At 54.9% G+C, this 19,221-nt stretch overlaps 1 protein-coding gene across 7 annotated transcripts in view; it reads left to right on the top strand.

Moving 5' to 3' along the window:
* ST3GAL1 (ST3 beta-galactoside alpha-2,3-sialyltransferase 1) overlaps positions 1–12,094 on the top strand; it is a 109,584-nt gene extending 97,490 nt beyond the window's left edge. For all 7 annotated transcript variants that reach the window (XM_074387167.1, XM_074387168.1, XM_074387169.1 and 4 more), the window contains 5 exons: positions 161–357; positions 1,842–2,021; positions 3,507–3,552; positions 5,047–5,166; positions 6,966–12,094. In XM_074387167.1, the coding sequence (XP_074243268.1) occupies positions 161–357; positions 1,842–2,021; positions 3,507–3,552; positions 5,047–5,166; positions 6,966–7,139 (717 nt within the window). In that variant the 3' untranslated portion in view covers positions 7,140–12,094. The remainder of the gene's footprint in view (positions 1–160; positions 358–1,841; positions 2,022–3,506; positions 3,553–5,046; positions 5,167–6,965) is intronic.
* The last annotated feature ends 7,127 nt before the right edge of the window (positions 12,095–19,221 follow it).

Below are 19,221 nucleotides of genomic sequence, written 5' to 3'. Positions count from 1 at the left end.
GGAGGCAACTGTGTATGAGCCGTCTCCATCTCCAGGGTCCCGGCAGAGAAAAGGGTGAACAGGAGGCTCCAGCAAACAACAGCAGTTGGCTCAGGGACCCTGCTGCCAGGAAGCTGGAGTCACAAAGCCAGGTTGACCACCCTCTGTCCTCCGCCCACAGAGGCTCCAGCGAGAGAAGAAACCCAATAACTTGAACGACACCATCAAGGAGCTGTTCCGAGTGGTGCCTGGGAATGTGGACCCCCTGCTGGAGAAGCGGTCGGTGGGCTGCCGGCGCTGTGCCGTTGTGGGCAACTCGGGCAACCTGAGAGAGTCTGCGTACGGGCCTGAGATAGACAGTCACGACTTTGTGCTCAGGTAAGTGCCAGGCCCTCTCCCACGCTCACCATGCGGTACCCAGAGGCCCCTTGGAGCTGCAGGAAGCATCTTGGCTCATGCTTAGAAAGACAAGTTTCAGTCCTGGTGTCTCTGGACTTACCCAGGGGCCCCGGGCTCCACGCTGCACCTCCTGGGCCTCAGTTTCCCCATCTCTGCCTTGCAGGATGGGAATGGACTAGAAGGACCTTTGTGTGCAGAGAGGAGACCACACACAGGAAGTCCCCCATTGTTGGGAGGTCCCACATTGTTGGGAGCTTGAAACCTGGAGGCCTGGAAAGAGGGCAGAAATGATGTGAAGACTCGTATTTTATCTTCAAAATTCATCCCCATTTTGCCAGGCATGGTGGCTTATACTTACAATCCCAGTACTTTGGGAGGCCAAAGTGGGCAGATCATCTGAGGTCAGGAGTTCGAGACCAGCCTGACCAACATGGGAAATCCCGTCTCTATTAAAAATGCAAAAAAATTAGCCAGGCATGGTAGTGTGTACCTGTAGTCCCTGCTACTCAGGAGGCTGAGGCAGGAGAATCTCTTGAACTCAGGAGGGAGAGGTTGCAGTGAGCTGAGATCATGCCATTGCACTCCAGCCTGGGCGACAGAAAGAGATTCTGTCTCAAAAAACAAAAAAACAACAACAAAACCCAGTGATCCCCATTTTGTAATCTAGGCCATAAGAAAACCGCATCTTCTATGTAAAATACATTTTACATGGCCAAGTGAAATAGATACTCCAGGAAGATGCCCCAAGTCTGTCCTGGGTCTCTTGCCATTCCCACCACACCAGTCACAAGTGCTCCTGCTGAGAAGCGTGGCCTTCTAGAATAGTGTCTCCTGTCTGTGATTCCTGACTTTAGTCCTTAGACCTGCCTCTCGAAGCCTCAGTGTACCAAGTGTCCCATGGGAATGTCCATGATCAGGATCGGAGTTGGGTTTCCTTGACTGTAAAAGCAGGCTGTGGAAATACAGCGAGTGCTCGACTTACGACCACGGAACGGTCGTAACACGAGTTGGTCGTAAGTTGAGTAGGCTATATGTACAGTTGAAATGGTGCACGCGGAGATGGTAGTGCTGCCAGAAGCTGGTCCGCACTGTCGTACGCCCAGCTGGGCAACGTTTGCGCTGCCAGACGCGGAGCAGTCGTGGCTAGCGATTGTGGTCGTAAAGTCAAATGGTTTTAAGTTGCATAGGTCGTAAGTCGATCAATACCTGTAATAGCCTTTGGATGAGATTGTCCATGACAGGCGGCAGTAATGGTGATAGCTAGACTCTCTTGAGGTCATGAAAGAGAGAAAAGTAGCAGAAGCCTAGCTGTGTCTTCATTGTCTCTGTTTTACAGATGAGGAAACCGAGGCCTGGGAAAGGCAGGTGATGCCCCTGAGGTCACAGCAGGCTGGTGGAGCCCAGGCTCTCTGAGGTCGGGTGCCCATGCTACACGACTCAGCTCTCCCGCCTTCTCCCCACAGGATGAACAGGGCGCCCACGGCAGGGTTTGAGGCTGACGTCGGGACCAAGACCACCCACCATCTGGTGTACCCTGAGAGCTTCCGCGAGCTGGGGGACAATGTCAGCATGGTCCTGGTGCCCTTCAAGACCATCGACTTGGAGTGGGTGGTGAGCGCCACCACCACGGGCGCCATTTCCCAGTGAGTCCCCTGAGGCCCCGCCTCGCTGCTCCGCCCCCTGCAGTGGCGCCCTGTCCTGCCACCCTGCTGTGTTGTCTGTCCACCAGGGTGCCTCCCCTCCCGCAGCCTCCCCCGACACACACAAACCCAGTTCCCGTGGCCACCTCCCCGACTATTCCAACTCTCCCCTGTCCCCACCCCATCACTTAACAAACCACAAGCTTTAGTGTCCTCCTGCTAACAATTCCTGAAGGGACCTCCACATGCCCTGGAGACTCTCCAGGAAGGGAGCCTCCACTAGGAAGGGTCGCACCTGTGGTTCTGCCTCCCTTTATTTCTGAAGTGCACCCTCACAGTAGCAGCACCTAGCTTTTCTTCTTTGTCTTTTTATTTTTTTCATTTTTTGTGGAGAACGAGGTCTCACTATATTGTCCAGGTAGGTCTCGAACTCCTGGGCTCGAGCTATCCTCCTGCCTCTGCCTCCCTAAGAGCTGGGGTTACAGGCGTGAGCCACCACGCCCGGCAGCACCTCGCTTTTCAAGTTTCCGTGAGCCTAGCCCGGTGCGGGTTGCAGGATGGGGAGTGGGGTGCAGGTGCAGCCTGGGCTCCTCCTCCGGGCAGGCGGTGCTGAGCAAGGTGGCTGTGGCTTCCCTGACGGTCAGGAGCCTCGTTTCCTGAGCAGGCACCGTACAGGGCACTCAGCACAAGGAATCACAGTTCATCCCCACAATAACCGTTATCATGAGCTCCATTCTCCCAGGGAGGACTCTGGAGCTTGGCCAAGCACTTTGCCCAGGGTTGAACCCACAGCTCCCGTGCTCTCATCTGACCCTTACTGAAGGAAAGTGCTTTGATATCCAGAATTCCACAGGCCGTCTTAACTTCGGCCAGGTTTCCTAGGAACAGGGCCAGAGTGAATCCCAGCCCCAGGACTTGGGTGCCGGAGACTGTGGGGCTCTGTGCCCTCAGGAGACCAGGAGTGAGGGAGGCAGCCGGGCCAGGGTGGGGTGGGGTGGGAGCCAGGCTCGGATGTGGCTCAGCTGAAGTCTCCACCCGGAGCATGAATCGCACCTGTGGGACCAGCTGTGACACCTTTGCGCTGGGCGTGCACGCAACCGCGCAGGTGATAAATGGGCAGCGAGGGCCTCCCCAGCCAGGTTCCCAGCAGCTGGGCAGGGCACTCTGGCCCTGAGAGGCTGAGGCACCCCAAACCCCACTCCTCTCCTTCAGGCTGTGCTTGGAGCAACTCTTCCTCACCTTTTGGGGGAATGGGGCCCAAACCCAGCAGGACATCCTCAAATTAGGCAAGGCTGCCCTCTTGTGTCTCTCGGGGGTTGCTGTGGGTAGAAACCTGACTAGGGTAGGGAGGTGCAGTCCCTGAGGGAAGGAGCCCGGGGCAGGAGGGGCCACTCTGCTTGATTTTCCAGCTGCTACCCCCAGAGCTGTGCTTCCAAGTTCCTGGGCCGGCCCCTTCCTGTTAACCAGCTTCTCTTTCTCCAACCGCAGCACCTACGTCCCGGTCCCTGCGAAGATCAGAGTGAAACAGGATAAGGTGAGTGGAGGCCCAGGCCCCTCTGCTCTGAGTTCAGTCTTCCTTGTCTAAGTCTCTGCTCTATAGCACAGGATTGAGTTTCAAGACAGCCCTGAGATCCCTAGACCGCTGGAGGGTAGCATCTCCCACTTAGTGACCTGCCTAGGGGAAGAAGTCAAACACTGGGAGAGATTCTCAAACTGGGGTCTCCCGGGCCAGCAGCATCACCCGTGAGCTTGTCACAGAGGCAAATCCTAAGGCCCATCTCGAACCTGCTGAACCTGTCTCGAATCTGAAACCCTGATTACCCCGGTTTCTGGCCTTTAACAAGTTCTCCGGGACGCCCTATGCATGCCGCGGTTTGTGAATTATTCTCAAAGCCAGGGCCTCGCCTCCTGCCTCTCCGAGTCTTTCCATGTCGGCATCTTCCCCTGCAGGCCCCTGATGTGGGGTTGGCCAAGAGATAAGCAAAGAGCAGAAGAAGGAGGGGAGTGAGGTGCCCATCATACTGGCCCTTCGCATACATGATCAAACACAGGCTCAGGGAGGTCAGGAAACTTCCCGGAGACACACAGCTAGTTCTGGATAAGCCTAGAACTGAAGACACCCTGTGCCTCCAGCATCTTGCTCTTTGCATTGGGTTGTGCTGCTTCAGGGAAGAAGCCACTTACGTGTCTCTGTAGGGTGGGGCTGGTGGAAGGGACAGCCTCCTAGAGATGGTAGGAGGCCACACTGAGAGGTGAATGGTGCACCAGAGACCCGCGTAATCCAGGCTTGCAGTCCATTCCTAGGCAATGGAGTTTGGCTTTCTGGACATGCACGCCCTCTCCAGCCTGACAAGTCCCTTTCACTGTCCTCAAGGCAGGCTTTGGGTAGTGGAACCAAGCAGGGCCTGATACCGGCCCCCTCCCAGCCCAGCCACTGCTGGCTGGGGTATGCGACACTGAGCAAGTCACTTCGCCTCTCTGATCCTCAGTTCCCTTATCTGTAGTATGAAGAGAGGGAAACCTGGGACTTGGGGTCATTTGAAGGACTGGCAATGATTCCAGCCATTACCAGGTGGCTTGACGTGTGTCTTCACTCGTTGACAGTGTCCGCTCGCACTGCGCGCTGTTCCCTGGCGCCCCATCCTCCTGAGCAGTCTCCCATCCCGTTCCCTGGCCTCCCTGGATTATTCTAGGTGTCAGCTCCGTGATCGTCCTCACACGGTCCTCCGTCGTTGCTCTTCATAGCACCTATCAGCTCAGCATCTCTGTCTTAGTGTGTGGATGAGTGTCCGTCTTTCCTACAAGCGCAGAAGCCCGAGTGCCAGGCTGGCTGGGCTGTGTGACTTGCTCAGTGTCACACAGCCCAGCCAGCAGTGGCTGAGCTGGGAGGGGGCCGGTATCAGGCCTGGCCTTGGTTCCATCAGGCCCACTGCAGTGTCTCCATGGCCAAGACAGCGTGTGCATCTGATGGGCGCTCGTGTCCTTTGCTGCTGGAACTCACTAGGGCCATGTCTTCCCCTCCCCACAGATCCTGATCTACCATCCGGCCTTCATCAAGTATGTCTTCGACAACTGGCTGCAAGGCCACGGGCGGTACCCGTCCACCGGCATCCTCTCCGTCATCTTCTCAATGCACGTCTGCGATGAGGTATGCCGCCCTCCCCTTGCCCGCCAGTCTGCTTAGAGGACGGAACTCAGCAGCCTGTGTTCCCAGTCTCTGACAGGGCTTGCAATGTGTGTCTCCCAGGTGTTTTAGGGAGTCACACTGCTCTATGAGAAAGTTCTCAAGAGCAAGAGCTCTGGCATATTACGTGTGAGTGCCCACGACCATGGCGGTAGAAGCTCAGGTCTAGCAGCAGATTCAGGATACAAGAGTTGATCCTCATGGTGAGAGTTGTCTAAGGCCATGGTTCTCAATCCCACTCGCTCCTTAGAATCATCTGTGGGTCTGAGTTCCAGCCCCCGGCAACATCCTGGCCCAGTTTTGCCAGAACTAATGGGAGCAAGGCACCCAGGGGTTCCAGTCTCTACCAAGGTTGAAACCAGTGATCTCAAGAAACACGCATTTCCCCTTCACCGTCCTTCGCTGTCCACCACACTGTGTTCGAGTTTCCACTGATGCTCTGACAGGCTCGCTGCCACCCCAGGGAGAGGAGCAGGAGGGCAGGTCACACAGCCCCCACTTCCTCCGTGACCCTGGGTTCAGGCAGGGCCCTCCCGTGTCCCTTCGTGTCTCATTCAGCCCAGCTCCAGCCCCACCCTGCATGGTGCCTGGTGGAAACCCCAGGAAGGGGTCAGAGGCATTGTAAGGCAGGTTCCTGGTCTCAGCCCCGCCCTGGTGTTCCCAGGTAAAAACGTGGGTGCCCCTGTCATCTCCCCACGCCGCCAGCCAGCTGGTCTCAGAGCCCTTCCATCGCTCTCACCTGTTTGGCACTCATGTCCCTGCTCTGGTGTGAGCCTGTGTCCATGTTGCGTTTCCTGAGAAAGCCACATGTGACATGGAGCTGTCCCCTGCCCCCTCTCTGTCCCCACCCCTCCAGTCTGTCCTCCATGCTGCAGCCCAGGTAGCACATGCTCTCCCCGGAACCCTCCATGTGGCTGCTTCTGGTCATTTTGTACTCATTTTCCAAGACCCGACCCAAATGCCACCTCCTCTGAAGAGCTTCCTCAGACCTCTCAGGGGGGCGCCTCCCTCCTCCGTGCTGTGGGAGCTCTGAATTTAGCTCCAGTTCCAACAAGGACCGCTCAGTCAGTGACTCCCATAGGTTACAAGCTCCAAGGCTGCTTACCCCAGCAGCGGCCCAGCGGGCATCTGATGAGGTCTGCCTGGACTTAAATACAGCCAGCAGCGTGCTTGGCTCAGAATAAATCCACAGTGTTTGTCATGTGTGTGAGGGCGCCTGGACCACGTGAGTGTCGGCCTCAGAGAAGAAAGGGATCAGCCCTGCCTTCTGCCTCATTTCAATCATGGTTCTTGGACCCATTTTCCAGATGAGTAAAGTGACGCTCAAACAAGTGATTTCACATGCCCGGGGCACCGTGGAGTGGCAGAGCTGGGATTTGGGGCCATTTGCTTGGCTCCAAAGCCCTGCCTTCCTTCCACTCTCCTCCATTCTATTCCCTCCTTCCCTCTATAGCTCCTCAATCCTGGGAGAACAGGGTGCATTTGCTGCAGAGGTGAGACCCAGGCCCCTGAGGCCACCCACATGCAGTAATCCCTCAGGGCGCCTTCTGACACTGGACTTGAGTTTTACTTAACTCGAATTTATTCACCAAGCCTCTGACAGTTGCAGGAATCTAGAGAAGGGTTAACGAAGGGTTAATCTGCACCCTTGGAAATGCTGTTTGTGGTCCTGTGGGATTCCAGGAACGCAGGCAGGCTTCCTTTCTCAGAGGCGCCGCCAGCAGCCCTGCTGTCTGGTTCTCACCTGTGCTCTGCCCCCACAGGTGGACTTGTACGGCTTCGGGGCAGACAGCAAAGGGAACTGGCACCACTACTGGGAGAACAACCCGTCCGCCGGCGCTTTTCGTAAGACGGGGGTGCACGACGCAGACTTTGAGTCTAACGTGACGGCCACCTTGGCCTCCATCAATAAAATCCGGATCTTCAAGGGGAGATGACGCAGCGAAGGGTTGAGGATGGACACACCGTCACGCCTCTGCGTTTCCAGCCCAGCACCTTGCCGGAGCCATTCCAACCCGGAGCTTGGAGGGCCAGCCTCAGCTATGTGCCCGGGCGCCGCCGGCAGCCTCTTGCACCCAGCTGTTGGCAGCATCTACTCAGCAAGGTCACTGAGCTCTGCCAGCATGGCAGGGCACGTCTCAGAACCTGTCTTGGGCGGGGACAACGTTCCCCCGCTGCTGCCCCAGAGCTGGGGAAATGCTGGGAAAGGTTCAACCTCCACACACTAAAATCACTTTGGCTCCTGGGGCGGGCTTGGGGAACACAGGTGGAAGACATCCCTATTCCGAGAGACAGGATGGTTTTCCAATGAAGGTGGGCAGAGACTTGAGTGGCAGTTACCTCCAGCACAGGGACAAGCCGGCGGTGTTGGCGCTAGGGGCAAGATGCTGCCCTTTTTGCACGAAGCCTGGCCTCTTGCTTGGCATGATAACCCTGTCATCTTCTTCCCAAAGCTCATTTATGAGCCACCAGATGCTCCTACCCCAAAGATTTTCACAGAAACTTGAAGCCAGGTGCCATGGCTCACACCTGTAATCCCAGCATTTTGGGAGGCCAAGGTGGGAGGATTGCTTTGAGTCCAGGAGTTCAAGACCAGCCTGGGCAACATCGTGAGGCTTCTGTATCTACAAAAATAAAAGATAAAAAAAAAAAAAAATTAGCCAGGCATGGTGGCACACACTTATACCCCCAGCTACTAGGGAGGCTGAGGAGGAAGGATCTCTTGTGCCTAGGAGGTCAAGGCTGCAGTAAGTTGTGATTACACCATTGCACTCCAGCCTGAGCAACAAAGTGAGACCCTGTCTCTGAAAAGCAAAAGAAAGAAAAAATAACAACTTGGTGCCATGTTTCTGACTCCTACAGATGCCTCTTCTTACGCAGATGTTCCTCTGAGTAGCCAGTCTCGTGGTTCCAATCGTGGCGAGAGCGAATCTGACCACTCCCATGTGCCTTTGTATTTGGGGAAGAAACACATGCATTGGCTGAAATGAGGCAAGAGCTCCCACTTGGGAAAAGGGACCTGCACCAGCGGCCCCACTTGCTCTGTAGCTGGGATCATCTCTTCCGGTTTCCTGAGCCAGCACCTGAATTGGAACAGAGCTCTGAGGATACTCAGCACCACCCACGAGCGCGTCATACATTCTCCTTCTCAGACTGTTCAGTATGGTGCCCATAACCTCCAAGGCCACACAGGAGGCCTCCAGCAGCATTTTCCCCCAGGGCCTGAGCTCAGGGTCAGGTCCCTGCTGGCCATCTTGAGGCTGTCACTGGGGTCTGGGCTAGGGACATCCCAGAAATTGTGACTGGCACATACCTCATCTTCTCATTCCCCAGCTACTCTCTTTTCCTCGTTAGCCTTCCTGATTATTTATTGATGTTTTTTTTTTAATTCAACTGACATTGTTTGCACCCTGGCTCTGCTGGTGGTGCCGGTGTTTTAGTGAAGTTTGCCTCACCCAGTAGCTGGGAAATGGGGGAGCTAATGGAGTTTTGTAGGAGTCCTCGGACTTGGAATATTGGGGCATCGAGGGTTTGGATGGTTTGTGGAATGTCCACAGCATCCTCGTGTTCTAACCCAACCTTCCTTCTTCCTGTTGTGGACTTGGATTCATTCTCAGGCTCGGAGTCTCCAAAACTCCGTGAAAGCTTATTGCTGCTGGGTGGAGAGTGGAGAGCGACAGGCATGCAGGGACAGTGATGGTTGGCTCCAGTTACTAATGTTTAAGCAGAAAAACCACTTTTCTTGCTGAAAATCTCTCTGAAAAGGCTGCTGCTGCTTTGAGGGGGCGTGATCTTTTCCTGGTGGTGTGAAGGAGGCAGGGGGGCCTGTGCTCCCAGGCTCAGGGGACCCCCTCTGCACACTCGGAGGGAGGAGCTGGAGGGTATCAGTCCTGGGTCACAGGCGGCTTCAGGCCATTCACAAGAGTCCCTGGAAGTTGCATGCCAAGTTTTTTTTTATCCCTGAATCTCTTCATATGAGCATTTTTTCTGGAGAGAGGTTCCATAGCTTTTACTAAGTTCTCAAAGGTTCAGAATGTGGAATGTGTTAGACAAACAAAAAAAACCTGTTTCAGCTTTAAAATCCTCCAAACTTTACGACTTTTTTTTTTTTCCTGAGAAAGGCTGGTAAGTTGCTGAGTCATCATTCAGAACATGCATACTCGAAGGGCAGAGCTCACAGCTGTATATGACCTGAAAGAACTCAGCAAACGTTTATTGAGTGGCTGAGTAACCCCAGGGACGGACTCTAGATAATCAGATACTGATACAGAGAGCGATGCTGTCTCCTGAACTCTTCCAGCAAACCTCTGAAAACAAGTAAAAGGAAACCAAAAGCTGAGTCTATATAGGGATGACAGGCTCAGGCTGAGCAATTGACTTCTCTGGGTTTTGCTGTGGAAGAACAGTTTCCTCAAAATGAAGATGTGTCTGTCTGAGCCAGACGCTGCCTGGGTCAGTCATCTGGCCTCCATCTGTCCCCCCTCCCTCCCACTAGGATGGTCAAGCTGTGAGACCTCTTCCAGCCTCCAAACCCACCTCTCCCATTTTACTGATGAGAAAATCAAGGCCACATTGCAGCCGGGTGGGGGGAGGTGAAGAGTGACAGGCACAGAGGACAGTAATTGTTGACTCTAGTTACTGATGTTTAATCAGAAAAAAAACCGTTTTCCTGTTGAGCACATTTACTAAAAGGCTGCTGCTGGACTGGGAGGTGTGGCCTTTTCCTGGTGGGGTGTGAACGAGGAAGTGACAGGCAGTCGTGAACTGTCTGGGACAGATAGCGCAAGTCAGAGTTTGAGCAAAAATAAGGTGTTACTGGCGCTATGTTTAAATTGTCTGGAGATGGGCTTTCCCCGTGAGTCTCCGTTCAGCATCTCAGAAAAGTGTCACCGGAATGGGGTGCCTGAGTCTCCCGTGCTAGCTTAGCACCGAGCTCTGTCCGCAGGCTGCCAGGGTGGCCTCGTCTCTGCCTTCTCACACCCTCCAGTGCAGGAGAACGAATTTCTCTTTCCCATGGCCCAGCAGACATCTCATATGTTTCATTGGCTTAGCAGTGGGCACTTAATGGAATAAAAGCAAGTTGTTGCGGCCAGATTTAAATGCACCCGTTTGGCTTAAACCAGCTGGAACTCATACCTGGGGTGCAGGTGGCTGGGAATTAGACAAGAGTGTATGTCAGACAAAGGGCACCATGCATGCTGTCAGCAGGAGAAGCAGGAGCACTCGTATTGGGCAGGCAGTGGCAGGGGGCTCCCTCAGGCTCCTGAATCCCAGCTTATGGCTCTTTCTACTCCAGGCAGAGTTCCTTGGAGACCAGCCCTGAGCTCACGCAGGAAGCAGAGGGGTCCCTGAGTTCAGGCAGGGAGCAGAGGGGTCCCTGCCTGCAGCACCCGGAGCTGAACCTGAAGCTAGAAAGACAGGCTGACGAACCAGCCCATGAGGTCTCCCCTGTGAGTCAGGGCTCTGATTTGCTATAGCTAGAGCTACATGCACCTCCCTTCCCCTCAGCCACTTTTTACGGGAGAAAGGAGGGCAGATTTGTATCCTCTGGCTCTGCAGGGATCCTGGGCTGGAAGAAAGTTGATAAATGGATGAATCCCTTTTAAAACTCTGGCTTTTCCAAGCATCATTCAGCAAAGCATTTGGCTAGGCTTAGAGAAGAAAGCCAGGTATGAGAAAATAGAATGTAAAATAGGAAGAAAAGAAGGTGGAAAGGGCAGTTAAGATCTGGGTGATCCTTCAGGGAAAGGGCTGGTTGAGAGGCTTAGATGGAGTACCATTCTCTGCTGTGGCCAGAAGGCGGTGCTAGAGGCTGGTCCCACCTGGATGTGACTCTGGTCTCTTGGCAAAGGTGTACTTAAACCACAGAGAACATTCAGAACGGGAATGTTTGCTCTTAAGTAGTCTGAAAACAAGTGAAAGGGAAACCAAGAGAACTCACTCACCCTCACCTGGCTAGGATCAAAAAGACTTTGTGCAGGGAAGCCCAAGCTCCGAGGGGCCACAGTCCAGCTAAAGATGACGGGACACCAGCCACGCACCATCAGGAACCAGCACCTGTCCTCGACCCTAAGAAGAGCCCCAGGGGTATCATTATATCCATCATGGACATGTGGTTTGCAGCAAATGTGGCTCCGTGCCACCAGGATCATCCTGCGCTGTGGACTGGGCTAGCCAGTTTTGAGATGGAGTCCACCTCCCTCTTTGTGTTTGTCGTAAAAACACCAGCTCCTGCACCCCTGGGTTGCTACCTGACACCTGTGCAAAGACAAGAAGGAAGACTTCGAAGAAAAGGCAGAGACAGGCAAGGCAGCACCTCACAGCTTGTCAGTATCAGGGCATTACCGACTTTTTTTTTTCTCACCAAAAGAGCACTGAATTTCCTAGGGGCAGTGAGCCACCTTTACACCTCCTGTTCTCCCTCCCAGCCCATCAGGTGCCCCCATCACGCAGCCTCATCACTCAGCTTCTTCCTAGTACAAAACTGCCATAGGTTGCACGTCCTGAGCTGTGGGACGTCAGCTTTAACCCTAGCCTCTGTCAGCGCCTCCCCTCCAGCCCCCTGCCCCTTAGGGTGATCGTGGGTTCCTCCCCTTCCTCCTGCACAGTCACTTCCCTTCACCGAATTCCCCTCAAAGCCAAAGTTTCTTGAGCACTTTTTCTTCTGTGCAGTCTTGTGTGTGTGGCTCTTGGTGTTTTAAAAGTTGCTTTTTATTCCCCCTCACCGCCCCACTCCTCTCCGTGTCGTTGCGAAGCTGAGCACTGGTTGGGATGCATTTGAATGACGTTAGCAAGACCCTGCTTTCCTCAACCCCGGCTCTGTTTTATTTATTGTTGAATATTTCCAACGATCCAAATCAAAGAGAATAAAAGGAAGAGCTATTTTATTGTTTGGGTGTGTTTGCTGTCTTTCTGCAAGGGTCATGCATTTACGCTGCCTTCAGCACTCCAGCTCAGAGGGCCTCCTGGGTTGGTGTCCCCACTGCTGAATCCCCAGAATTCGGCAGACCCGAGCAGAGCCCTAGTGTCGGTCTTGGAGAGGCCTCTTCTCAAGCCCAGGCGTGCTGTTCCCTGCTGTGTGACAGGCCTAAGGTCTCTGAACCTCAGCTGCCTGCCTCATGGATCAAATGGGCATGACAGCACTGACCATCAGAGGGATGTGAGATTAAAAACAAAAGCTCACGCCTGTAATCACAGCTCTTTGGGAGGCCAAGGCGGGTGAATCACAGAGTAAGGAGATAGAGACCATCTGGCTAACGCAGTGAAACTCCGTCTCCACTAAAAATACAAAAACTTTCCGGGTGTGGTGGCATGTGCCTGTAGTCCCAGCTACTCGGGAGGCTCAGGCTGGATAATCGCTTGAATCTAGGAGGCGGAGGGTGCAGTAAGCCGAAATCTCGCCACTGCACTCCAGCCTGGGCGACAGAGCAGGACTCCGTATAAAAAAATAATAAAAATAAAAAAGCATCTCAAAGGGGCCAGCAGACACGCACCAGCTGCTTGAAAGTTTGCTGAGTGTATTCGCCCTGGCCAGGGCCTGATGTGGGCAGGGCTAGTGTCTGTCTTTCCCCAAAAGAGGAAACAGACCTCTGTTCCCTCTGTTCCTGACAGAGACGGGCATACCCAGAAATGGACATGAGTCTGGTCCGAAGTTGACACTAATCTCCCTTTAAGAAAATACATGCAGAAACCCAATGTTGGGAGCCTGTAATATAAAGTCAGTATAAACAGTAACCAGGCCTCCCGGTTTGTATGGCACACGGCATCTCCCTGGGCGTGATCTTCAACTCCGGGAACAGCCCAGCGGGCTGGGGCATGGCTGAGGGCAGAGGTGGGTTGACAGCAAGGCGCCTCTCTCCAGTCCCGGGCCTCCTGTCCGCCCTGCCGCCTGCCCATGACTCTGCTTAGCAAAGACGTTTCCGGAGTTATTTGAGACTCTGGCTATGGGGACCTTCGGAGGGCAGCCCCCAGAGAAAGGACGGGCAGAGATACAGGTGCCCAGAGCCAGGCCGCCCGGGGTCCCACCTATTAGCTGTGTGGGTCTGAGCAAGTGACTTCACCGCTCTGGTCTCCTGATTGATGAAGTTGGGATGATGTTATATCTAAATACACGTAGAGGATTAAATGAGTTACACACAAAAGGCTCACAACGACAATGTTAATTATTAGTACATCAGACACGGGAGTGGAGACGAAGCTGTCTGCAAGACTGAAACGAACGGCCAGGTTCTACTGGGGAGCCGGGTCTGTTTCCCTCCCCCCCATCCCCCCTGCGCTGTCCTGCTCCTGCCCCCGCCGCGGGCCTTCATGCTGCCCTGTATCTTCCCCACGTTGTTTCCTCAACTGTAGAGTCCCCTTTCCTCCCTGCCCCATCACGTCTCTGTCCTCTCCCTACAGGGCCCTGCCGTCACCTGGCGTTAACACGCCCTCCCACCCCTCCGTTCTATTGGAGACACGGCCTCCCCCAAATTCGCTCCTGGTTGGCCTCACGTTACACCTACAATGTGGACCAGAAGCCACGAGATGGCGCGATGTTGCAGTCGGACCGCCGCGCGCTTTGTCACCGCAGCGCTGCAGGGTTCCAGTGCCTGGCCGCGCGCGCATCACACCCTGGTCTCAGGCCAGAGCCATGGCCAGGGAAATAAATCGTCAGGGTCCTCCTTGGAGAGCCCTGAAGGTCTAAAGGCATTCCTCCAGGGCGCCCCGGCACCTGCCTGGATGCTGCCACCACAGCCAAGGCCCATCTGCACCCCGCCCCTCCCCCAAATGCGCATCCTCCCAAGATTTGGCCGGGGAGCCCTGGGAAGTCCTAGGAATACCCCCGAGGCTGCTCCAAACGCACGCTTGGCCGTCAGCAAAAAGTGAAGGGACTAAAAAGAAGTTCCCAAGTGGGACTTTCCGATTTCCTCTTCACTTTCCCGGGATGTGTAATGTGCAGAGGGACTGGAATGAGAGTGTGGCCACCCTGTTGGCTCGTTCTCTAGATTCAGCCATGGCTAGCGTTTCCCGTTCATGCCCGGTCATCTTTTTTTTCTCTCTGGTTGCCAATGACCCAGTGACCAGGGATGAGCCTGAGGCCCCCGCTTTGCCCCTGACTGTGGGTGAGCACCTCCCAGGCCCGGCCTGACCAGTGTCCCCCTGCAGGGTAGGGGTGGGAGGTGGTGGGAGGGCCCTGTCCTCCAGCGGCCAGTCACGGGGGCCTCCCCGCTTGTCCTCCTACTGCCATTGGCAGGTAGTTTATTCACACAGGATTTACTGAATGCCACAAAAGGAAATTGTCCGTGTACCCTCAGAGGCTCCTCCTCACTAGGGGACAGAGGCCATCTGAGGCAAGCCAGGAGACCGATGTCCTAGGAGACCTGGAGAGGAAATACCTACTGATTCTCTAGACCTTCCGCGTCTGCGGGGGAGGGGCCCGTCTCTGCTGCTTCAGTTGCTGCATTCAAGAACTCTGGGGGTCAGGTTCAAACACTTGCAGGATATCACCCTGATGACATTCCCTGAACAAGTGATGGTAACAATGTATTCCTCTGCCCCGCCCTGTCTCCCTCAGATGCCTGCCCTGGGCCTTTCCATTCTTGGAGAACAAGGCGAAACCTTGTCCACGTGTCAGATTCAAAGCCCTCCTCGTCATTTTCAGCTGAAACTTGAGGTCCTTGGTGTCAATGAATTCCATGTTACCTGCTTCTCAGAGATGCCGCTGTTAGTGCCCCCACCCCACCCCCCGCTATCTCGTTACTGCCCCATCCCCTCTATCTTGTTAGTGTCCCCGTCTCCCGGTATCTTTTTTTTTTTTTTTTTTTTGAGACGGAGTTTCGCTCTTGTTACCCAGGCTGGAGTGCAATGGCGCGATCTCGGCTCACCGCAACCTCTGCCTCCTGGGTTCAGGCAATTCTCCTGCCTCAGCCTCCTGAGTAGCTGGGATTACAGGCATGTGCTACCATGCCCAGCTCATTTTTTGGATTTTTAGTAGAAACGGGGTTTCACCATGTTGACCAGGATGGTCTCGATCTCTTTGACCTCGTGATCCACCCGCCACGGCCTCCCAAAGTGCTGGGATTACAGGCTCGAGTCACCGCACCCGGCCGCTATCTTGTTAGTGCCCCCGTCCCCCCCCATCTTGTTAGTGCCCCCGTCCCCCGCTATCTTGTTAGTGCCCCCGTCCCCCATCTTGTTAGTGCCCCGTCCCCTGCTATCTTGTTAGTGCCCCCGTCCCCTGCTATCTTGTTAGTGCCCCGTCCCCCGCTATCTTGTTAGTGCCCCGTCCCCCGCTATCTTGTTAGTGCCCCCACCCCCCCATCTTGTTAGTGCCCCCATCCCCCGCTATCTTGTTAGTGCCCCCGTCCCCCCTCTATCTTGTGACCACTGGACTCCAATCCTACTGCTGTAGACCGAATGGTGCCACCCACCCCCCGTGCATATGTTGAAGCCCTAAGACCCTGTTGGGGTAGTATTTGTTGATAGGGCCTTTGGGAGGTTATTAGGCTGTGAGGAAGTGATGGGGGTTCCTATGATCAGGTTATAAGGGACCCCATAGACTTCTTTGCCATGTGAGGCCACAGTGAAAGGCACCCATCTGCAGCCAGGAGGAGGGGCCTCCTGAGAACCCAACCATGCTGACTCCCTGATCCCAGACTTCCAGCCGCCGGAACTGTGAGAAGATACATTTCTGTTTAAGTCACTGATCTATGGTGTTTTTTAATGGTAGCCCAAGCTGACTCACACGCCCCCACTAACACTGCCACCATTTCACATGCTGGGGGACCTCAGACAGGCAAGGAACCCGGCCTCTTAAGTTTCCCCCCTCAAAATATAGAAGTCATAGTAATACCTGCCCTGAGAGCTTGCTGTAAGGGGTAGACTAATGACCCATGTCTGCCAAGGTGGGACACAAACGAGCGGGCCACACATGGCGGTCAGGGAGTGAGCTGGGTGCAGGGAACCGTCTTCTCCCTCTCCCCAACTACCCAGGACCCTGTAGAGGTGTCCCCCTAAACCCCCTGAGGACATCAGGTCCGTCCTCTTCTGCTTCCCTTGGACCTGCACCTGCAGTTGGAAAACACTCAGCGGACTGGTCCGACCCTGGGCCCTCAGCACAGCCACCGCTGAGCTCAGCACTGAAAAGCAAAGGCTTCCTGTTTTCTGGGCCCCCATGTGACTGCATGTGGCTCACCTTCCAGGCCGACGGGGCTGCTGCATATATATATCCAAACAAAGAGGAGGCTTTGTATGGATATAGAAAGTCAGTGCAATTGGGTGAGATAACAAAAAGGGATATTTTGCTGCAATTCTGAGCCAAATGCTCCAATTCAGCTTCCCTCAGAACACAGTTAGCTGCGAGTGGTTCCTGAATCAACCCCCACCCCACCCCCAATTAGCTCAGAGCCCATGCTGAGGGTGATGAGATTGAGGCCCTAAGACCGCAGCCACTTGGAGACAGATCTGGGCCTTGTCAGGCTATAGATCACGAAGCCCTGGGTCTAGATGGGGCCTGCAGTGGGTTGAATGAGATGGTCCAAGGAGCAACACACAGGAGCGGAGGTTAGAAGCAGCAGGCCGGGGGCACAGGTCTCTGGCTTCGTGGTGCCTCTGAGGCTGCAGCAAGGTCGCTTCAAGGAGACTGAGGCCTCGATCGGGTAACGCCTGTCCCCAAAGTTGGTGAAGTGGCACCATGCATGGCCTGGGTGACAGCAGGCTCTCTTTGGGATGGAGGTGGAAACTAGGCTGGAATGGCCTAAGAGTTACAAAGCCCCATGTATACAAAGCAAGTAGGACACTCCGGCGGTGTGCCAGCAGAGGGAGAGGGAAGGGCGCTGCAGGGCGGCCCCAGGGTTAAAGGGGAAGGGCACATATTTGAGGAAGCATGCTTTGTCTAGCAGCAGAGACTGCCGCGGACTTCAATGCTGCCCAGAAGGAGCCAGTGGAGAGAGGAATTTGGAGCAGGGCCCCGCCCACCTCCATCACAAGAGGAGAGTGAGGGGCCTGGGTGGGGACCCAGGCAGGGGCAGACAGCTTTAGCGGCATGAAGCTGAGGCCATTGCCATCTGACAGCTTCAATTTCCCCTAGAGCTGGGGAGATAAAGTGCTGAGCTGAGGCAGAGGCAGGAGGAGAGAACAATTGAGGAACCTTTTTTTCCCATGGGCTGCGGGCCATCGGAGCAAACGACGGCGAGGACAGGCAGCTGGAGGCTGGGGTGGAGGGCTGGGTTCAAGTTAGAGAGGCCTCATCTGTGCAGTCAGGTGCCTTTGCTCAGCAGCTGCCTGGGTTCAGAGATGGAGGTGGGCTGCTGGCCTCCACGTGGGAGTGGAAGCTGAGTGAAAGAGGAAAGGCAGGAGAAGATTTCTGCAGGTGTCAGGACACAGGGTCTTCCCAGGAACCACCTGGGGGCTGCGTGGCCTGGACTTGAGGAATGCAAACAGCCGTTGCACAATGGCCCAGTTCCCGGGGATGGAGGGGCCCAGGGAGAGACGGTGCGAGACATCCAGGGTCTCGGAGGGTAAGGGCTGCACGTGAGCTCCACGGGGACACCAGAGTCATGAAAGATAAGGGCATAGGTTGGGAAGAAACACCCTCACCGATCTGCACAGTCCACCATGAGTGAGGGAATGAGGCAGAAGATGGTGGGTGCTGGAGACAGGAAATTCGGAGCAGCATGGGGCAGAGAAGGGTCCTAAACACCCACTTAGGCCACAGAAGATGCAGCCCTCACCCCACCACTGCTGTGGTAGCCGAACAAGGGAGCTGTGGGTTTGGATGTTGGCAGGGAACGGAATTGTGGGTCCCGGGAGCCCCCAGGTTCATTGCACTTGTTGGGGAAGAGCCTGCCCCTTTGCAGGCATGGGGGCTCCCTGGGGTGCCATGGTGCTGAACACCTCCTGGCATATGGGGGCCCCTAGGCAGCTATCAGAACTTACTCTTCTGAGCCCTCGGGAGGGTGTCCCTGTAGAGCCAATTGCCATGGAAAGTGAGATGTCCTGGGGGCTTCTTCACATCCACAGATATCCAGACCCAGCTTCCAGTGAGTACCTAAGCTTTCTGAGAACTCTCTCTCCCTGGGTTTTGTAAGTTTGGGATGGGCTTTCCTGAAACTATGCCCAAAATAGGGAACAATCATTTGCATAGATTTGGAGGTGGCTGGAAGTTTCTTCCCTTTGTCAGCTACCCAAGGGGAGGGTATGACTGGGTCATGGACACCGGCAGCCCCCCGCAGCCAAAGACCAGGGTGCACAGACAGACCCTCTCTGCAAAGCAGGAACAGTGATTCCAGGGGTGCCTGCCTCACAGGACTGTGATAAGCAAATGTGCTTTATATTTCGCCTGGGAAATACACACTGAGGCCCCCGGGGGCTGGAGATGCAGAGACGGGCAAGACAAGGTCTCTGTCACCAGAGGGTAAGAGTTAATAGGGAGACAGTCAGGGAGCCAGACAGAGGCAACACCCATGAAAAAAACGGAGCTTGTTAATAATGACTGTGGTTGGTTCCCGTTCACACGCTGGCGACGCGGGCTGAGTGCTTTACCTACATTAAGCTCATTTAATCCTTCAACAATCCTGCCAAGAGGCACTGCTCTCTCAAGAGGGGAATTTAAGGAGGAAACTGAGCCGCACTCAAGGAGGTTAAGTGACTTGCCAGGGAGTTAGGGATGTAGCCAGAACTTAAATGGCAAGGGCTGGGGTTCCTGAGTCCTGAGTAAAGATGACAAGCGCGCCATACCCCCAAGGGGTGTGGGGACAGGGGACGGGACGGTGTCGTCCCAGAGCAAAGCACTTTGGAGATGTGGCTGGCTCATTGCCACAGAGCTGGCCCAGCCCAAGGGCCAGAAGGTTTATTCATTCAGACCTTGGCCAAGAGCGCCTGGTGATGGTGGCCACCAGAGGGCGCAAAGGACCCACCTTCCAGCATGTTCTTTCAACACGGGGTTTGGCTGGGACCCAGACACCAGCTGCAAATCTCGAGGCAAAAGCCACACACCTACGTGTAAGGCCAGAACCGAAAAGAACTTGATCTTACATGGAA

The sequence above is a fragment of the Saimiri boliviensis genome, chromosome 15 (assembly GCF_048565385.1).
Source record: "Saimiri boliviensis isolate mSaiBol1 chromosome 15, mSaiBol1.pri, whole genome shotgun sequence".
NCBI lineage: Eukaryota > Metazoa > Chordata > Mammalia > Primates > Cebidae > Saimiri > Saimiri boliviensis.
This window is presented reverse-complemented; position numbering and strand designations above follow the sequence as displayed.